The sequence below is a fragment of the Tigriopus californicus genome, chromosome 11, assembly GCF_007210705.1.
Source record: "Tigriopus californicus strain San Diego chromosome 11, Tcal_SD_v2.1, whole genome shotgun sequence".
Classification (NCBI taxonomy): Eukaryota; Metazoa; Arthropoda; class Copepoda; order Harpacticoida; family Harpacticidae; genus Tigriopus; species Tigriopus californicus.
This window is the reverse complement of record NC_081450.1, coordinates 210,083-224,886: the sequence shown is the minus strand read 5'-3', so window position 1 is coordinate 224,886 and position 14,804 is coordinate 210,083. Positions and strand designations below refer to the sequence as shown.

The following is a 14,804-nucleotide window of genomic DNA, read 5'->3' as shown; positions in this document are numbered from 1 at the left end:
TCTCCCAAATGCTCCAACCGTGATCCAAACTGACGCTTCAAAGTTGAATGGGCTCGGATTTGTCCTCCTGCAATACCATAACGATCAGTGGAGACTCATACAATGCGGATCACGATTCTTGCAGGACGCAGAAACGCGGTACGCCATCATCGAGCTTGAAGCACTGGCAAATATTTTGGGCAGTTAAGAAATGCCACCTTTATCTCGCCGGTTTGCCCGATTTCAAGGTCATCACGATCATAGACCCCTGAAGTCAATTTTCTGCCAATCTCTGGACGCGATTGAGAACCCCGCATCCAAAAACAGGTGTAGATTGTCCAGTTACAATTTCGTTGTAGAATGGCGGAATGGTAAAGACCACGAAATTCCTGATGCTTTGTCACGCTTTCCGGTATCGGATCCTTCAGATGATGACCGATTTGAGTTGCTCATATTTCGATGACTCAAGTCAACTCCATAGATTTAACGGTGGAGAAGATCCGACGACAAGCTCGATTGATCCGCGATTACCGCTTGCTGCGGCAAGCCGTGATTGACGGAAGCATTGCGAAAACCAAATCCGGATACATTTCGCGCTTTCAAAAAGTGGCCCATGAACTCTCCGTGGATGAAGATTTGTTCTCCGAGGTCATCAGATCGTGATACCTTCATCGGCCATCAAAGATGTCCTTCAACAGCTTCACGCAAGCCATCAAGGAGTTGAGAAAACCAAGAGGCGTGCACGAGCAACAGTCTTTTTGGCCCGGATATACGTCCGACATTCAGAACACGGTTCAGGCTTGTCATGAGTGTGCGTATTATCTCCCTTCCCAACCACCGGAACCGTTGATCCAGGACGACCACCCACGCGTCCATTTGAGATGGCAACGGCCGATCTCTTCTCCCATGGCGACAAGGAATACTTGGTTTATTCGGATCGTTATTCGGGATTCCCTCTTATCGCCAAATATCACTCTTCCCCCCGCTGCCACCTCCGTCATTGCCGATCTTAGGCGCTTTTTCAGTCTCATGGGTGTGCCTAACGTTCTTCGATCGGATAACGGACCCCAATTTTCATCGTCGCTGACCCAAGCCTTCTTGGAGGAGTGGGAGTGGAATGGAGACCGTCGTCCCCTTATCATAGCCAATCGAATGGCCATGCCGAAGCCATGGTCAAGGCCGTGAAATACCTAGTGGCCAAGACGGGCAGCAATATCAGCTCGGAGGAACTTGATAACGGGTTGCTTGAGTTCCGCAACACTCCACGAGAGGACGGGCTTTCGCCCGCCCAACGGCTTTTCGGCGCGCTCTAGGCTCGAAGCTTCCGGTGAATGGACGAGCTCTGAGGCCCGAACTTCCGCGCAACACCAACCAGTCCGATCAAAACAAACAAAGAGAGTCACCAGAAGAGAAAACAGTATTATGATCGCCGGTCGTTCATTCTCAAGAGGTTGGCCGTTGGTGAAAATGTGTTTGTACAGAATCCGAAGACTAAGAGGTGGGATCGGTTGGCTTCTGTAATTAACTCGGATGATCGACGAAAATATCAGTTACAATTCCTGAACGGTAAGGTGCTTTGGCGAAATCGTCGATATATACGTCAGGCTCCGAAATCCCCATTTGGTGATCAAACCGGATCGAAATGCGATTCACCGCCAAAAAGTCATCTCATACATCCGAGGAAAAGTATTCGAACGCAACGACTCGACCGAGCTTCTATCAAAGTTAATTGTCAAATACAAGAGCGTTGTAAAATTTGCCAATTTGGGGGAGTTGGAATGAACAGAATGTTTTGTAATATTTGTACATATCCAAACCTCTCATTATGGACGGTATTTCCCCCAGCTGAAAATCTGGGACGATGATGACTGGTCTAGACGGCCACGTGTCAAGATACTTCGGTTCAATAGTTCTCCTTTAATAAAGTTCCTTGTTCTCCATAACCACGCCTATTCTTATCCGATCATACGATCATTCCAATGGGGAGTAGAGGTAGCTAGCGATTTGTATCCTTAGTCAATTGATTGATGATTGTTTGAGGCCCTGATAAAGGAAGCTCAAACTATTGCTCGTAGGCCCTGATTAGGGTTATAACCGGAGGCCTTAAGATAGGTCTAGGAAATTGAAGCCCATGTACTAGGTGCTCTCCATCTTTGAGAGCTATCAAGGTATTTTTACCTAGTGCTTGGGTCAGGAGTTCCATGTTTCCGTTCACGCACGGGAATTCAATAAGTCAGGACCTTTCACCCCTGATGGACGGAACACCTTTCAACGTTGACTTGAATTCTATTAAGATCGGAATAGCTTGCTGAAGATTCGCGAAAAGCTTCACGTTTATTTACAAAAAGCACTCAGTGGTTATTTTCAATATGATAACAAAGCTTATTTTGTTTCTTTTTGTAGCCAAAATTTTACAGATTTTGTAACTAATACCAAGAACGTCATTCAATGTAAAAATTGTCATGTCTAATTGATTAAAAACAAACTATAGTGATAAATGGTCAGGCACAATGATAAAACATTTGGTCTACCATCGAATTGGTATTAGCCGATCTATGAAGCCCCTGAACATATGGTTGTTCAGGGATATTGGACAAACACTTATCTAAATGATGTGTACGCTCGTAAATGATAAGGCAGGGCCAAATTTAATAAAGACACGCCTTAAGTTTGACAGTTATGAAGTTTCGGACAACTGTTTATCACAAAAGTTTTTTTTCATTATTTCGTAATCAGTGTTGAATCCCTAGAACTTTTATCATTATTTACGCTACATGATATTCCTCTCCTCTCATTGTATGTTGTTTGAACACCAGGATGTAGCCATATACCATGAACACATTTGAACATATATATTACAAGGTATTGTTCATACTTCGTTGAATTACTGTAAATTCAAGTGCCTTTAGTCCTTTCCCAATACAAAGATCAGCCGCCGTGTCAAAGATGGATCTAGTGATGGAGGGCAACACTTTGTCTACTAGATTTGAAGATGACCAGAGTCCATAGGCGCCCAAATTGGAGATGCATACTCAATCTATTCATCAAATTTCCATCTTGAAGGAAGTAGAACTTCACCAAGAGTTGAATTCTATTTATTCATCAATAAGGTAAGTGTGATTTATTTTGTGCTTCATAGTTCGTTATTATATGTACGTACGTGGATTTCTTTGAGAGTAATAATTTCCAATCCCTTTACGACTTGTGAAGAACATGTTTTTTAGGTTCACCACACGCATTGCATTCTGGCCCGGGTCAGTCAAGGGAAACAACAATTATTGACTTGCTTAATCATGTTTCCGTGACCATTTGTTGGTCTGGGCACGGACTTCTAGAAATATGGACTGCGAACGAGCTTCCCGGCAAAACGGCCTGCTCTTGGTCATAGCCACTCTGAGCCACTTTTCGAATTAAAGTAATAAAATAAGAAACGTAGATCTCTTTAATCTAGCTGACCAAGAGCAGGCCGAAAATTCAAATTTTTTGCAGTGTTTACTACAGTTAGTGTTTACTTTAGGAGATACGATATTTTTTCTTCCGTTTGCAGCCCATATCTCTAGAAGTCCGTGGATGATGTTAATTGGTTCTTCAGGTATTTTTTTGCTAAATTTTTGCTCAATCCGATCCTAATCCGCTTGGATCCAATAACGCGTGGCCTATATATACCTAGCTTTACATTGGAGCTCATGATAGACTCCATCTATGTTGCCTTATGAAAAAGTGTTGAGGGGCTTTTGATCCATGGTACATTGAATTTATTGACTTATAATTATAAAAGAAATTCTGCATTGAGCTACAATCACTTAATAACAAATTTTGCGATTAACAAAAATGTCGCTCGTTTCCAGATTGTCCGACATTTACTTTGAGATGCACAGGCACAATCTTTAAAGTACAATCACAATCAAGATGCCTCCCAATCATTGCATCCATGTAGTGAAATTGGTCAGGCCATTTTGCCATACAGAAGTGAGCCACGAACTGTAACCAATCAATCTGAAACAAGAGGTAGAATTTGGATTAAATTTCAAAAGAGAACCCAAACCAGCCAAATATTCGATTTCATGCACATCTCAATAGAAATTGAACGAGGCCAAGTTGATGACAAGAACTGCAAGTGAGACCATACCATGGCTGTTCAGTTTCAGTCTATTAATTTTCAGCCCTGAAATTTACTTTGGACCTCGATGACTTTATCGATTTGCCCGTTGTGCGCTTGGCCTCATGCTTCAATCGCTGGAGAGTTTCATTAAAACATTCAATGAAAAAGTTGAGCGGCTTAATCGTCAATCGGGTATGCAGCGAAAAATCGGTCATGATTGAATTTCAAGGTTGACTTCCATGCGGAGAATTTGAAATCATGGCTTCAAGGCGGAAGATTTTTGTTCGAGACCACCAGGCCAGGCCAGCGCCTTATGAGGTTGGTATACTGTACACGGGACACGGAGGTTATATTTTCTGGTTAAGTGTTTGCTCCAATGTCAAGACATCTGGGTATGTTTTTCATTGTCAAAGAGACAAAAGGAACAACTTTTGTAAAATACACATGTCTAAAAGTAGCTCAGATAAGTGTGTTAAATCACTTAAAGCCCATTAAAATGCATCATTGTCAAAAACGTAGTCAATCAGCATTAAACATACTCTTAGTTATGTATTGACGTAAAATTTCAAACAAGAAATAAAGTTTTTCCGTTTTCTTTAAGACTTCTGTAAAAGTTAAAAGTCGCTTAAAACTTGCAAAACATGTAAAGTTGCCTTTCATTTTACTTAAGTGCCAAAAGCTACACTATCCTATCATGTTCTTAAAATATTTGAACGATACCTGTGACCGTTTAATTTTCAAAATTGTCACTTTTTGCAATAATTAATTTCTACGTGCTAGCGATGGTTTTATTCAACGCAAAATCAATGTCAAAATTCAAGATTCAACTTGATTAAAGTTGCGATTGTCACGTATGGCATCACAATTGTGAAATATTGACATTATGCAAGTTTTAAGTTCTATTGCAAACTATTTTCGGTTTTTTTTCTACCTGCTTTTAAAAGCGATATTTTTCTATTTATATTTTAGGCATAAAAAATCTCATTATACTTCTTGGCAATTGCTTTAAGATATAACCGGAGCAATTTGCAGTCAAATTTGATGCAAATGTAATCTTTAAAAACAAGATATCTTGTTTGCTTCATGGATTTGAATAAAATTTTAGTTGGAAGGACAACTTAGGTTACTCCCAGGATCTGTTGATTCCGTTTTCAAAAATATTATCTCTTTGTAGGTTTTAAGTGGATTAATATACTAATCCGAGCTAGAATCCAAGACGATTTTGTTCCTTTTGTTTCAATAACAACGAAGTCGTTATTAGAAGTCTTGGCATTTGCACAAAAACTTTATCAGTATTGTGAGTAACCGTATATATGTTTCAAATTTATGCTTCTTTGATGATTTTGTTTTTTTTTTCAATCAAGTAAAAAGACAACTCTGAACAAGGGGAATGAATGCATTATAGTTCGTAACTGTTTGGATAAGGAGCTACAAAATTGTACTCGAAAAAAAATTAATGAATCCATTGGGTCTATGCTGTTCAGCTCACGTGGAATCTATTTTCATGTCAATCAGGGACCCGGAGGGACCAGTTTCCCGAAATTGGATCCATTCACAGCATTATTGATGCTTTCATTATGATCGGCGATCTTCTTTGCTTTCAAGGTCTTTGAAGTGGCAAGAGCATGCTCGGAGATGAATATGATCCCAGTCAAACCAAAGCTACCCAACAGAAGCGCAAAAAGACTGCACAGTTTTTCGTATCCCAACCGCAGGTCCTCGTTATGATGACAATAATGGTCCACTCTCCATTTTCTGGTCAAGGAATTGAGAGACCCACTCTCAATGAGTCGAAAGATTTGGTATTGAAAAAGCTCCTTATACTTGGATGATCGGGTAAAAGCCATGGAGGTCATCTCTGGGTAATACGAATCCCATGGCACCGTAAAATCGCATATCAAATTCCCACGATCCTGAATTTCCTCCATGAAACTGTACAAAACCGTGGCAGGTTCACGCAGCGCTTTCTCTATCGCTTCGTCTTCCGAGTCCAGGAACATCCCATTCCGATTGGAATCCTGGCTGTCGAATTTGTGGAGCAGTCGCTTAAAAACGGAACCTGAGCGGGCCTGGGTGAAATGATATTCCCCCACGCTGTTTCCTTTGACGACCAACTTGAAATCCAAGTCCAGCAACTCCCCGGGAGTTGAGAAGGGAATTCGATCTTTCCTCACGGATAATTCGGACGTTAGTGAGGCACGGTAGGTCATGAAGACCACGTTTCCGATGAGGAAGATGGAGAAGATGAATACCTTGGAACCCACTTGTAAGGCTCTGCCTTCAGCCAAGCTCGGTCTCATGGCAAAGTACGACCCAACCACCATCCATGAGTCGCTCAACACATCCAAGTAGGGTGCTGTTTTAAATCCCAAACAGTGTTGCCGAGCCGCGTCCAGGATCCGGAGAACAACCACGCAAACAATGGCATTGACCAGAAGAAACATCCAAAGGTATTGACTGAAAGGTTCAAGAAACAGACTCCAATGGTACTCCTCGGTGATGAATGATCTCTTGAGGAAGAGAGCGAATGTTTCAGACCCTAGAGGAAACAAGAAGTCCACGGCTTTGGATCTCGAAGCTAATAACGTGACGGAGGTTGCGGCAAAGTCAAATTCATCCTTTCTTAAAGAAGAGATGATTCCAGTCCAAGATTTGTTTTTCATCATAGTACCCCAATGGCCGTCTACTCGTTTATATCGAGAGACCGTAAAGTTCATGTTTCTCATCAGCAGTTCCAACACATCATGATAGAGGCCTTGAATTTGGTCAGCCCGTACGGGGAAGACATGATCCCCGGAGGGCGTTCGAATGATTTCTTCTCGTCGAAGGGTTGACTTGGGCTTGAGATACAGAGAGGGTCGTTGGAACTCAACCAGAACGTGAAAGTGGGTCAATTGTAAGTTGGAACGGCGATCCAAGAAACCCGCCATCGATGACGGAACAAAAGTGAACACTCCAGCACTTTGATGGACAACAGATCCGATGGTTCTTTCCACCACTTGTTCACTCAAGTGGTAACGTTCCTTCAGCGTCAAATCCGTCTTATTGAGGAAAAATACCCGTTGGTTTACTTGTGTATGCAATGCCAGATTCGTCAAGTCCGACACATTAGAATGCATGATGAGGACCACATGTCCTTGGCAATTAAACACATGGGTCTGAGCGTGTTCGATTTGATTCCAATCAATGATCAGATGGCCGAACAAGTTGGTCGCATTGTTCCTGGCCACTTTGATCAACCTTTGGTGGAACAACTCATGGTGAGATCCAGGATGAGCCGTGATGTAAGTGAATTGCAGTATCCCCAGAAAGTCCAGAACGGGTTGGACGTGTGGGAGGTGGAAACCACATCCAGAATCGCACACAAATAAAACAACGAAAAGTAAGAGCACTAGTCGGTACGTCATTTTACAACGGCGAATGCGTCTCTACAGAGCCGATTGTACGGGTGCTTTATTCCCAAATTGCTAGAAAGTCATTTAAATTGTGCGTCCAAGGAATGCTCCGGTTCGGGGTTCTAATGTGTTATCTATGAAATTCTGAAATACACTGAGAATACGGGCGCCACTTGGCTGGAGAAAAAGCCTTGATGATTAATGATATGGTTGGCCAGTTTTTTTTTCTTTCGGTGTTGCTTTGGTTGAAGCCAGATATTGGTTTTAGCCCACTCCAAGAAATGTCTCCAATATCACACTTGGCTTTTCCTTCATGGGACAAGGCAATTATTGAAAACAATTACGTACATCGGTTCAAGTGTACCTCGGAAATACAAAAGCCATAATTGCTTTCCTTTAAATAGATTGGGCTTTATTCGAATACAAAATGCAATAAAGACGATTTGTAAACGTCGCCTTGTCTTCAATTTTGAATTCTTGAATTAGCCAATCAATCTCCGCGTTTGTCTCCATTGGGCCATCTGATAGTTGCCAACTTTGGATGATAACTGTTTCAGGAGGGACGAAAGTGGTCCAATAGGCCGCTCGTTCCAGGATCAAAATTGCAATCGAGAGCACAGCGGCGAATGTCAACAATCCAAAGAGACTGACTAGTTTATGCAGACCCAGTCCAGATTGTTGTTGCACCTCACACGTCCCACTCACATCCCTGAGAATGGCCTTCAAGGCTCGGGAGGAGGTGCCTTGATCCAAGAGCCGCATAGTTTGGTACTGGATGAATGGGAAAAATACAGAATCTTTGGGAAAAGCCACACTGAGCAAATCCGGAAATAAAGTCACCCAGGGGGCCACAATCTGGCATTGATACATCTTGTAGTCGGCAAAAGATTCGACGTTGTAGAACACCCCTGAATCAGGTTCAACCATTAGTTTATCCAACCCGTCAGATTCACTATCAAAGAATGCATCTTCTTTCCCGACCACTTTGGCTTGGTAGACCTGATTAAAAATTGAATTGGGCGGAGCTGCACTGAAAATTTCTTGGTATAAATCATAATAACTGGGCAGGGATAGCCTGAAAATGTAAGGACTTAAGTGTTTTTATTTTTTGTCTTCAAAGTTTAGATATAATTTAGTACAAGTCCAAGCAGAAAATAATGTGTTGTTAAAATGTTTCATGAAGCAACCAAGTCGGCCGAGTTTTCCTTCAAGTTCGTTTATCGGAGCTAAGGACTCCTCGGCCATGTTAGGCTTCTGTTTACCGAGCAAATATATTTTAAAGACTGTCAACAAAGACCATTAAAGCCAATTGCACGGACGAACGGTTTTAGAAGGTAAACATTTCTTAATCTTACACGCTAGTTAAGCCTTGTTGACCATCAACCAGATTACTTCAATCACAATGCACAAAACAAAACCTTTCCACCAATAAAAGCGTCCCATTCTAATTCTCAGAATCTTACTTGAAATCGGATTTCAAGAACTCCTCCATGGTGGAAAATGGCAACTGGGTTCGTCGAATAGATAACTCCGAGGTCAGAGAGGCGCGGTAAGCCATGAAAATAACATTTCCACCTAAACAGATTCCAAATAGCAAGTACTTTTGACTCGATTCAAATTTCCCCCCGGTCTCAGGGGGCCTTCGACCAAAGTAGGAGCCAAAGACCATCCAGCATGATTCCCAGTACTCGTTGATCCATTTCTTGAGGGGTCGATTGGTCCCCCTCAGAACCAAACCCAAAAACTGGATCACCAAGGCCACCACGATCACGTGAAGCACCAGCCCAATCCACAGATAGTCTTGAAAGGGTTTCAGGTAGCTCTGCCAGGACCATTCTTCACGGCCTATCCGCCGAATGAAGATCCCATAGGTCTCCGTGCCCAACGGAATCAGGAAATCGGCCACCTCAAAGCGACTTGGATTGATTGTTAAAGCTGCCATTCCGATGTCCGCCTCGCGTTTGATCAAGGAGGAAAATATGCCAGTCCATTGGCCAGACCGAGTTTTGGAGCCCCATTTCCGGTCTTTCCGAACATAGAGCGACGTGGAAAAGTTCATTTGCGATCCCAGAATGTCCAGGAAAATGGTCTTGAAATATCCCCTGACTTTGGAATGATCTATAGAGTACCACACATCCCCAGACGGCGATACTTTGATATTAGCAGCTCGCAGATCCGTGTCCAAAAAGTTTACCCATGGCAAATGCCGCTCGGTCAAAACAACCAGGTTTTGGCCTTGAAAGCTGGACCTCCTTTGAAGAAAGGACACCTTTGAGATCCGATCAAGTCTCTTGCGATCCTTGTTCCACCAGAAAAGGACATTTTCTTGTTTGACACCATTCACAACAAAAGACTCTTTGACCAAATTGGTGACGGGGTCAAAAAAGTAGATCTGCTGATTGATGCGAGGAGCGATCTTCAAGAATAAACTAAAATTGGTGTCAATCAACATAACCATGTACACTGTTCCAATTTTGAAATGCTTTTCCATAATCGATAAAAGAGCATTTTGATTCAAATGCTGTGGGCAAATCAGAATGTTATTTGACGACCACTGAGCGGCTTCTACGTCGTCCAAGTGTTCACGAACTTGGCCGTAAAAGCTTAAACTGCGGAAGTGAGCATTCATCCTGCCAATGATCAAAAGACCTTTGTTCCAATTGAAAATCGAGCTCATGGCATTGAATACCTCATGTCCACCGCAATCACTCCAACACATGTGCAAGGATCCCAGGAATATCAGGATCCGCAGAAATATGTTCCACCAACTTGCCATGGCGGGAAAATGGACCAACTATTTGGTTTCGCCTCGTTTCAACAGACGAATTCAAGCTTACAAGTACTATGAATAATTAAAAGGGAATTCTAACTCTGGAGTGTTTCCATTCTAATGTAAACCTGGAGTCTCATTCCGTTAAATATTTATGACTTTCACTCAATTTGTAGCTTTTAGAGAGCTTCTAAAGGGCAAGGATCAAATCCAGGTGTTTTGTCGGATTTTTCGCAAGAAAGAACGACCTTTGCCTGATATGATATGGCTGAAGTGTTCGCTTTTCGTTTGTGGCCCAAAGAGAAAAACAACTAAACATTAAATGGAAAAACTAGAATGATTTTATCAAGGACAGACACCTTTTTGGGGAGGAGGAGGGGGCTATCAGGTTTGACGAAAGGAATGTTTGTTTCTGGTACATGTTGCGTATTGTAAAGGCCACTCAAAAGCAGCATATAAAATAGATGACAAATGGAAGGGAATAAAAGGACACTTACTCTATAGCCCCCTTACGCTACACGAAATATGTTTTAGGTTCTGCACTTCAGAGGGCGCTTTGTCACTCAGCCTCTACCAAATAAAGGGCCGATTGGGCCAATCCCTTTTTTATTGAATTATAACGCGTTTGTGTTATTTTTGGCTAATTATATTAAAATCTTATCTATAATTAGTGCCCTGTGTCATATAATGTCCCGAAAAGAAATTGCATTCAAGGCAAGACAAGAGCAGTTTATTTAGCAATCTACCGTGCCTCTTCCCGTGTTCTTTGGGCCGTGTGATGTTGGAAATAAGGGCCCTTATTGGGAAATTATCCTTATCGTCAATTGACTTGGTCACATATGAAAAAAGAGAGAACGAAAGGGGGGAAAAGCAAACGGTTTTTTGCAGACTTCCTTACCGCCACCGTTAGTGGAAACCCCAGCGGTTCAAAAGGAATATAACTAATAAATTTTACTTAGCTTTGAATTCATACAATATGTGATCCACCCACGAATTCGAGTCTGCCGATCCGGCCAGCCCTTCAATGCAGGGGTCAGGGATTTTGGGTTGAAGAAATTGTGATCAATCCTACATTATGCAGACCACAAACAAATATGGGCACAACAAAAATTAAGTGGCTTTTTTTGGTTTGGTTTTTCACGGGCCTTTTTAACCATTACAGGGAATATGATCCCCAGTACTAATAAAATGAAAAGCTATGATTCATCTATTTATTACTCTCAATCTTTACATTATATTTGGTCTACCAACGAATTTGAGTTGGCAGAACGAAATAGTCCTTGAATGTAGGGTTGATCTGGAATGCTACATAAAAATTGTCCAAGTGTGACTTGAAAGATGCTCCCGTTGTTCGAACTAGCCTGGATTCTCGAGGGCTTGAAGGTGCTCTCAAAATGCACATGGAGCCTCGACGGTCACTAGAATGGACCTTAAATCCTGGGTTGGGACAAAGCTCATGATTGCTGTTGAAAACGTACGTGTCAGATACCTTTTGTACCTTCTCTGAACGCAGTATAGTCCCAACCTTTCTAACCTCTCACAATACGAGAGCTCTGTCATTCCTGTGATGTTCCTGTTAAAACATCTTTGGACTTGTTCGATCTTTTGCATACTTGCTGAACTAGTTAGAGCCCAAATGGGTGAAGCGTATTCAAGATGAGGTTGAACAATCGACTTGTACTAGCACCGTGACACTCTCTCTGGACTGAAACGTGCGATATATCCAACCACACATTTGAATGGCACCTTCAACTAAATATGCTCATTTAATTTTCCATTATTTTGGAGGACGACACCTAAACCTTTCATAGATGAGATCTGCTAAATATCTTTGACTCCATTATTTACGAGATGAGCATTCAAGGGCGTTGACCCACAGGTCAGTGTGCAAAATGATGGCTTATATATTTTTTGTTTGTGAGGCACAGTGTTCTAATTTAAGATAGTGCTTTCGGTAATACAATTTGGGTAGGTTAATTCATGTAAACACTCCTTAAATACTCAAACAATGCCTAATCATGAGTAAGTAGGTTAGTTCTGCTCTCATTAATTTGACTAGCAATTAATAACTTTTTTGCGATTTTGTTACTTAATGGGCTAATCTCACTTTTTAGATTGGTTCAGTTGTTTTTGCTCTGATGGGTAATGGGACTTTGGTGGGATTTTCTAGTAACTCTTTCTTCTCACTCCACGAAAACCAGCAAATAAGGGTGCCAAGAAACACTTGATTTTGGAATTAAACCTATTTTTTCTGTTCATACTTTTAAAGATCTCATTTTTGGTTCTAAATTTGTTCCATATTTGTTTTCAAGTTTATCGTCATTCACTTTGCCTGACATTGATGAGGGGTACTGAGAGAAGTAAAAGGTTTGCACTAAAACTGTTTCATTCTTCCAGAAAGCTCGCGCTTCTAATGTTTTACCATCACAAGAACTTTTATATCCTGTTATTGAATGTAATGAAGATTCTCTCTCAATTGTACTTAGGAGTTAAGTTGGTCATCATTGTACAAAGAAAACAAATCTACTGAACAAAGTGGCATGGAAGCTACTCATTCATCGGCCGGTAGCACTTGACAATATTCTTTTCCAGGAGGTTAGCTCCAAACAGCGCTTCAACAGCTTAAGCATCTGGCAAAATAGGCACCTATTTTGAGCCAAAATTGATGCTTGAACCTAGCTATAATAAAGTTCCATGCAAATGTATCGGCCTGATCTTATCTCTGAAACATATTTTTTCCAAGCATGGTGCTTCTTATGACGACACTCTTCCTATTATAGCGCATCAAATCAGGCCAATAGTAGTATACTTTAGCTTGTTTATCCTACGCCCTCAAAGCACATACCCAAGGACGACTTCACCACTTGTCAGCGACGGGGGTGGGGGAAAATGAGTAATTCCAATTCCAATCAATCAAAAGCATTTCTCTTTACATGAGTTGACTCAATTATAGCCTCTGAAAGCAATGGTCAGTTTTGATCTCAATCGAACGTCTGTGTCAAAAGTTATGAGCATTTCAAACTCGGACCAGGGAGGGTGCAAATTGAATGTATATGAGCTAGCACCACATTGGTAAGATCTTACCAAGGTGGTGCTAAGCAAGTCATTTTCTGCCCACGCCGTACTGAGTTTCAGGACCTCATTGCTTTCGACGCAAACGATCGATTAAGATCAAAATTGGCGAACGTATTGTGAGCTAACTAAAGTTCAACTTGTATGAAGTAAATTGCATTCGGTTCATTTGGATAAAAGTTACGTTTCCCCCACCCTACCGTCTCTGTCCAGTGATGACGTCGTCCTTGATATACCTTAGTGTCAATCTGAAGCGACCACATGTATCCTTGTATACCTCCCTCATATATTGGCACAAGTGCCTTGTAATCACTGAGAGATATCGTGTTCAGGAATTGACGTTAGTCATCCTGTATGACATGCACTATGGGACTACCAACCTCCGTGCCGCCCACGTGCTTTAGATCCCACCCAAAGCCGACTGCGTCATGAATGGGATGAGACGATGTTCGTTGTCTACAATCACTATCAGTCGGTACCACGCCTAAAAGGGACTTCCTCCTAATCCGAGCGACATTGCTCAATAAACCATATCTTTCGCCCGGCAAGGAAACAGCGGACCGCCAAATATTCCAAGACAGGCGGAGAGATCTTGAAGATGGAAGTCAAGAAGTGGTGAACAAAAATTTTCAACTTTTCTTTTTTTCTTTTTCTTTTTAGCGATAATCAGCCGTCAAGCGCAGCCCGACACCCTCTCCAGTCTATCACCGCCCCAGCCAATTGTACGTCAGGTATCGCCGCTAATGGAAACAGCGACTGGTGAAGGTTCTGAGCGAAGTGCTTCACCTCAGGGAGATGGTACTTTGCGACTTTGGTGTTATGCGCATTTTCCATGTCGCCGTTATCTACCACTACCATGGGGTCCACAAAACAAATTGTTCCCTCATTGACCACTATCAGATCCGGCTTGACAAAAGTGTGGCCCACTTTTATCCAGGGTTCTTCAACCACCGTATATCCTCTTTTTCTCACTTCTGTCCTGATCCCTGCCGCCCATTCGTTGTGTCTCTTTATCCTGGACCCATGACTCCTTGGACACACCTGTAAGATATGCGCAAAGTTCCCTACCCTATCCAGGCAAAGTTTGCAACTCTTTGTCAGGCCAGACCGACCTCTGGAAGCTCTCGAGCGGGTCGAAAGTAGGGACCCTCTAACATAGGCAAGATGTATTCCCTGCCAGAGAGCTTCAAATGCTTGTCTATGATCCAAAAAGACCGGAAGTTTTTACTGGAGGCATGATGAGGAAGGCCTTTGCCATCCGCTGAATTGTAGAGGACTTCAGACCAAGCTTTCTTAAACCCCTTTTTTGTCAGTACAAACTTCACACCGTTAACCACGACTGGCTAGTTGTGATTGGCCAACTCTCATGGTACGGACTGATCGTATGACGTGAGGTGCGCCATTACAGGGTCATTACTCAGCAGCAGTTTGGAGATCCTTTCCTTCCGGATTCTACATACAACTGTATGTATACTAGGAATTCCCA

At 42.2% G+C, this 14,804-nt stretch overlaps 2 protein-coding genes across 2 annotated transcripts; both read right to left on the bottom strand.

Moving 5' to 3' along the window:
- Positions 1-3,727: 3,727 nt before the first annotated feature.
- Positions 3,728-7,544, bottom strand: LOC131891105 (glutamate receptor ionotropic, kainate 5-like). Its single transcript, XM_059240611.1, has 2 exons — positions 5,571-7,544; positions 3,728-3,975 (listed from the first exon to the last, which is right to left on the bottom strand). Exon 1 carries the CDS (start codon positions 7,486-7,488, stop codon positions 5,593-5,595), a length of 1,896 nt encoding a protein of 631 aa, XP_059096594.1. The 5' UTR covers positions 7,489-7,544; the 3' UTR covers positions 3,728-3,975; positions 5,571-5,592.
- Positions 7,545-7,588: 44 nt separating this feature from the next.
- Positions 7,589-10,498, bottom strand: LOC131891102 (probable glutamate receptor). The gene is made up of 2 exons (XM_059240609.1): positions 8,940-10,498; positions 7,589-8,551 (listed from the first exon to the last, which is right to left on the bottom strand). Exons 1-2 carry the CDS (start codon positions 10,250-10,252, stop codon positions 7,873-7,875), a joined length of 1,992 nt encoding a protein of 663 aa, XP_059096592.1. The 5' UTR covers positions 10,253-10,498; the 3' UTR covers positions 7,589-7,872.
- Positions 10,499-14,804: the final 4,306 nt, after the last annotated feature.

Excerpts from the sequence above, each read along its gene's own strand:
- LOC131891102 (XM_059240609.1), bottom strand. The coding sequence starts at position 10,252 with ATGGCAAGTTGGTGGAACATATTTCTGCGGATCCTGATATTCCTGGGA. Across the intron at positions 8,552-8,939 it reads TTCTTGAAATCCGATTTCAA|GCTATCCCTGCCCAGTTATT; the intron begins GTAAGATTCTGA and ends TTACATTTTCAG.
- LOC131891105 (XM_059240611.1), bottom strand. The coding sequence starts at position 7,488 with ATGACGTACCGACTAGTGCTCTTACTTTTCGTTGTTTTATTTGTGTGC.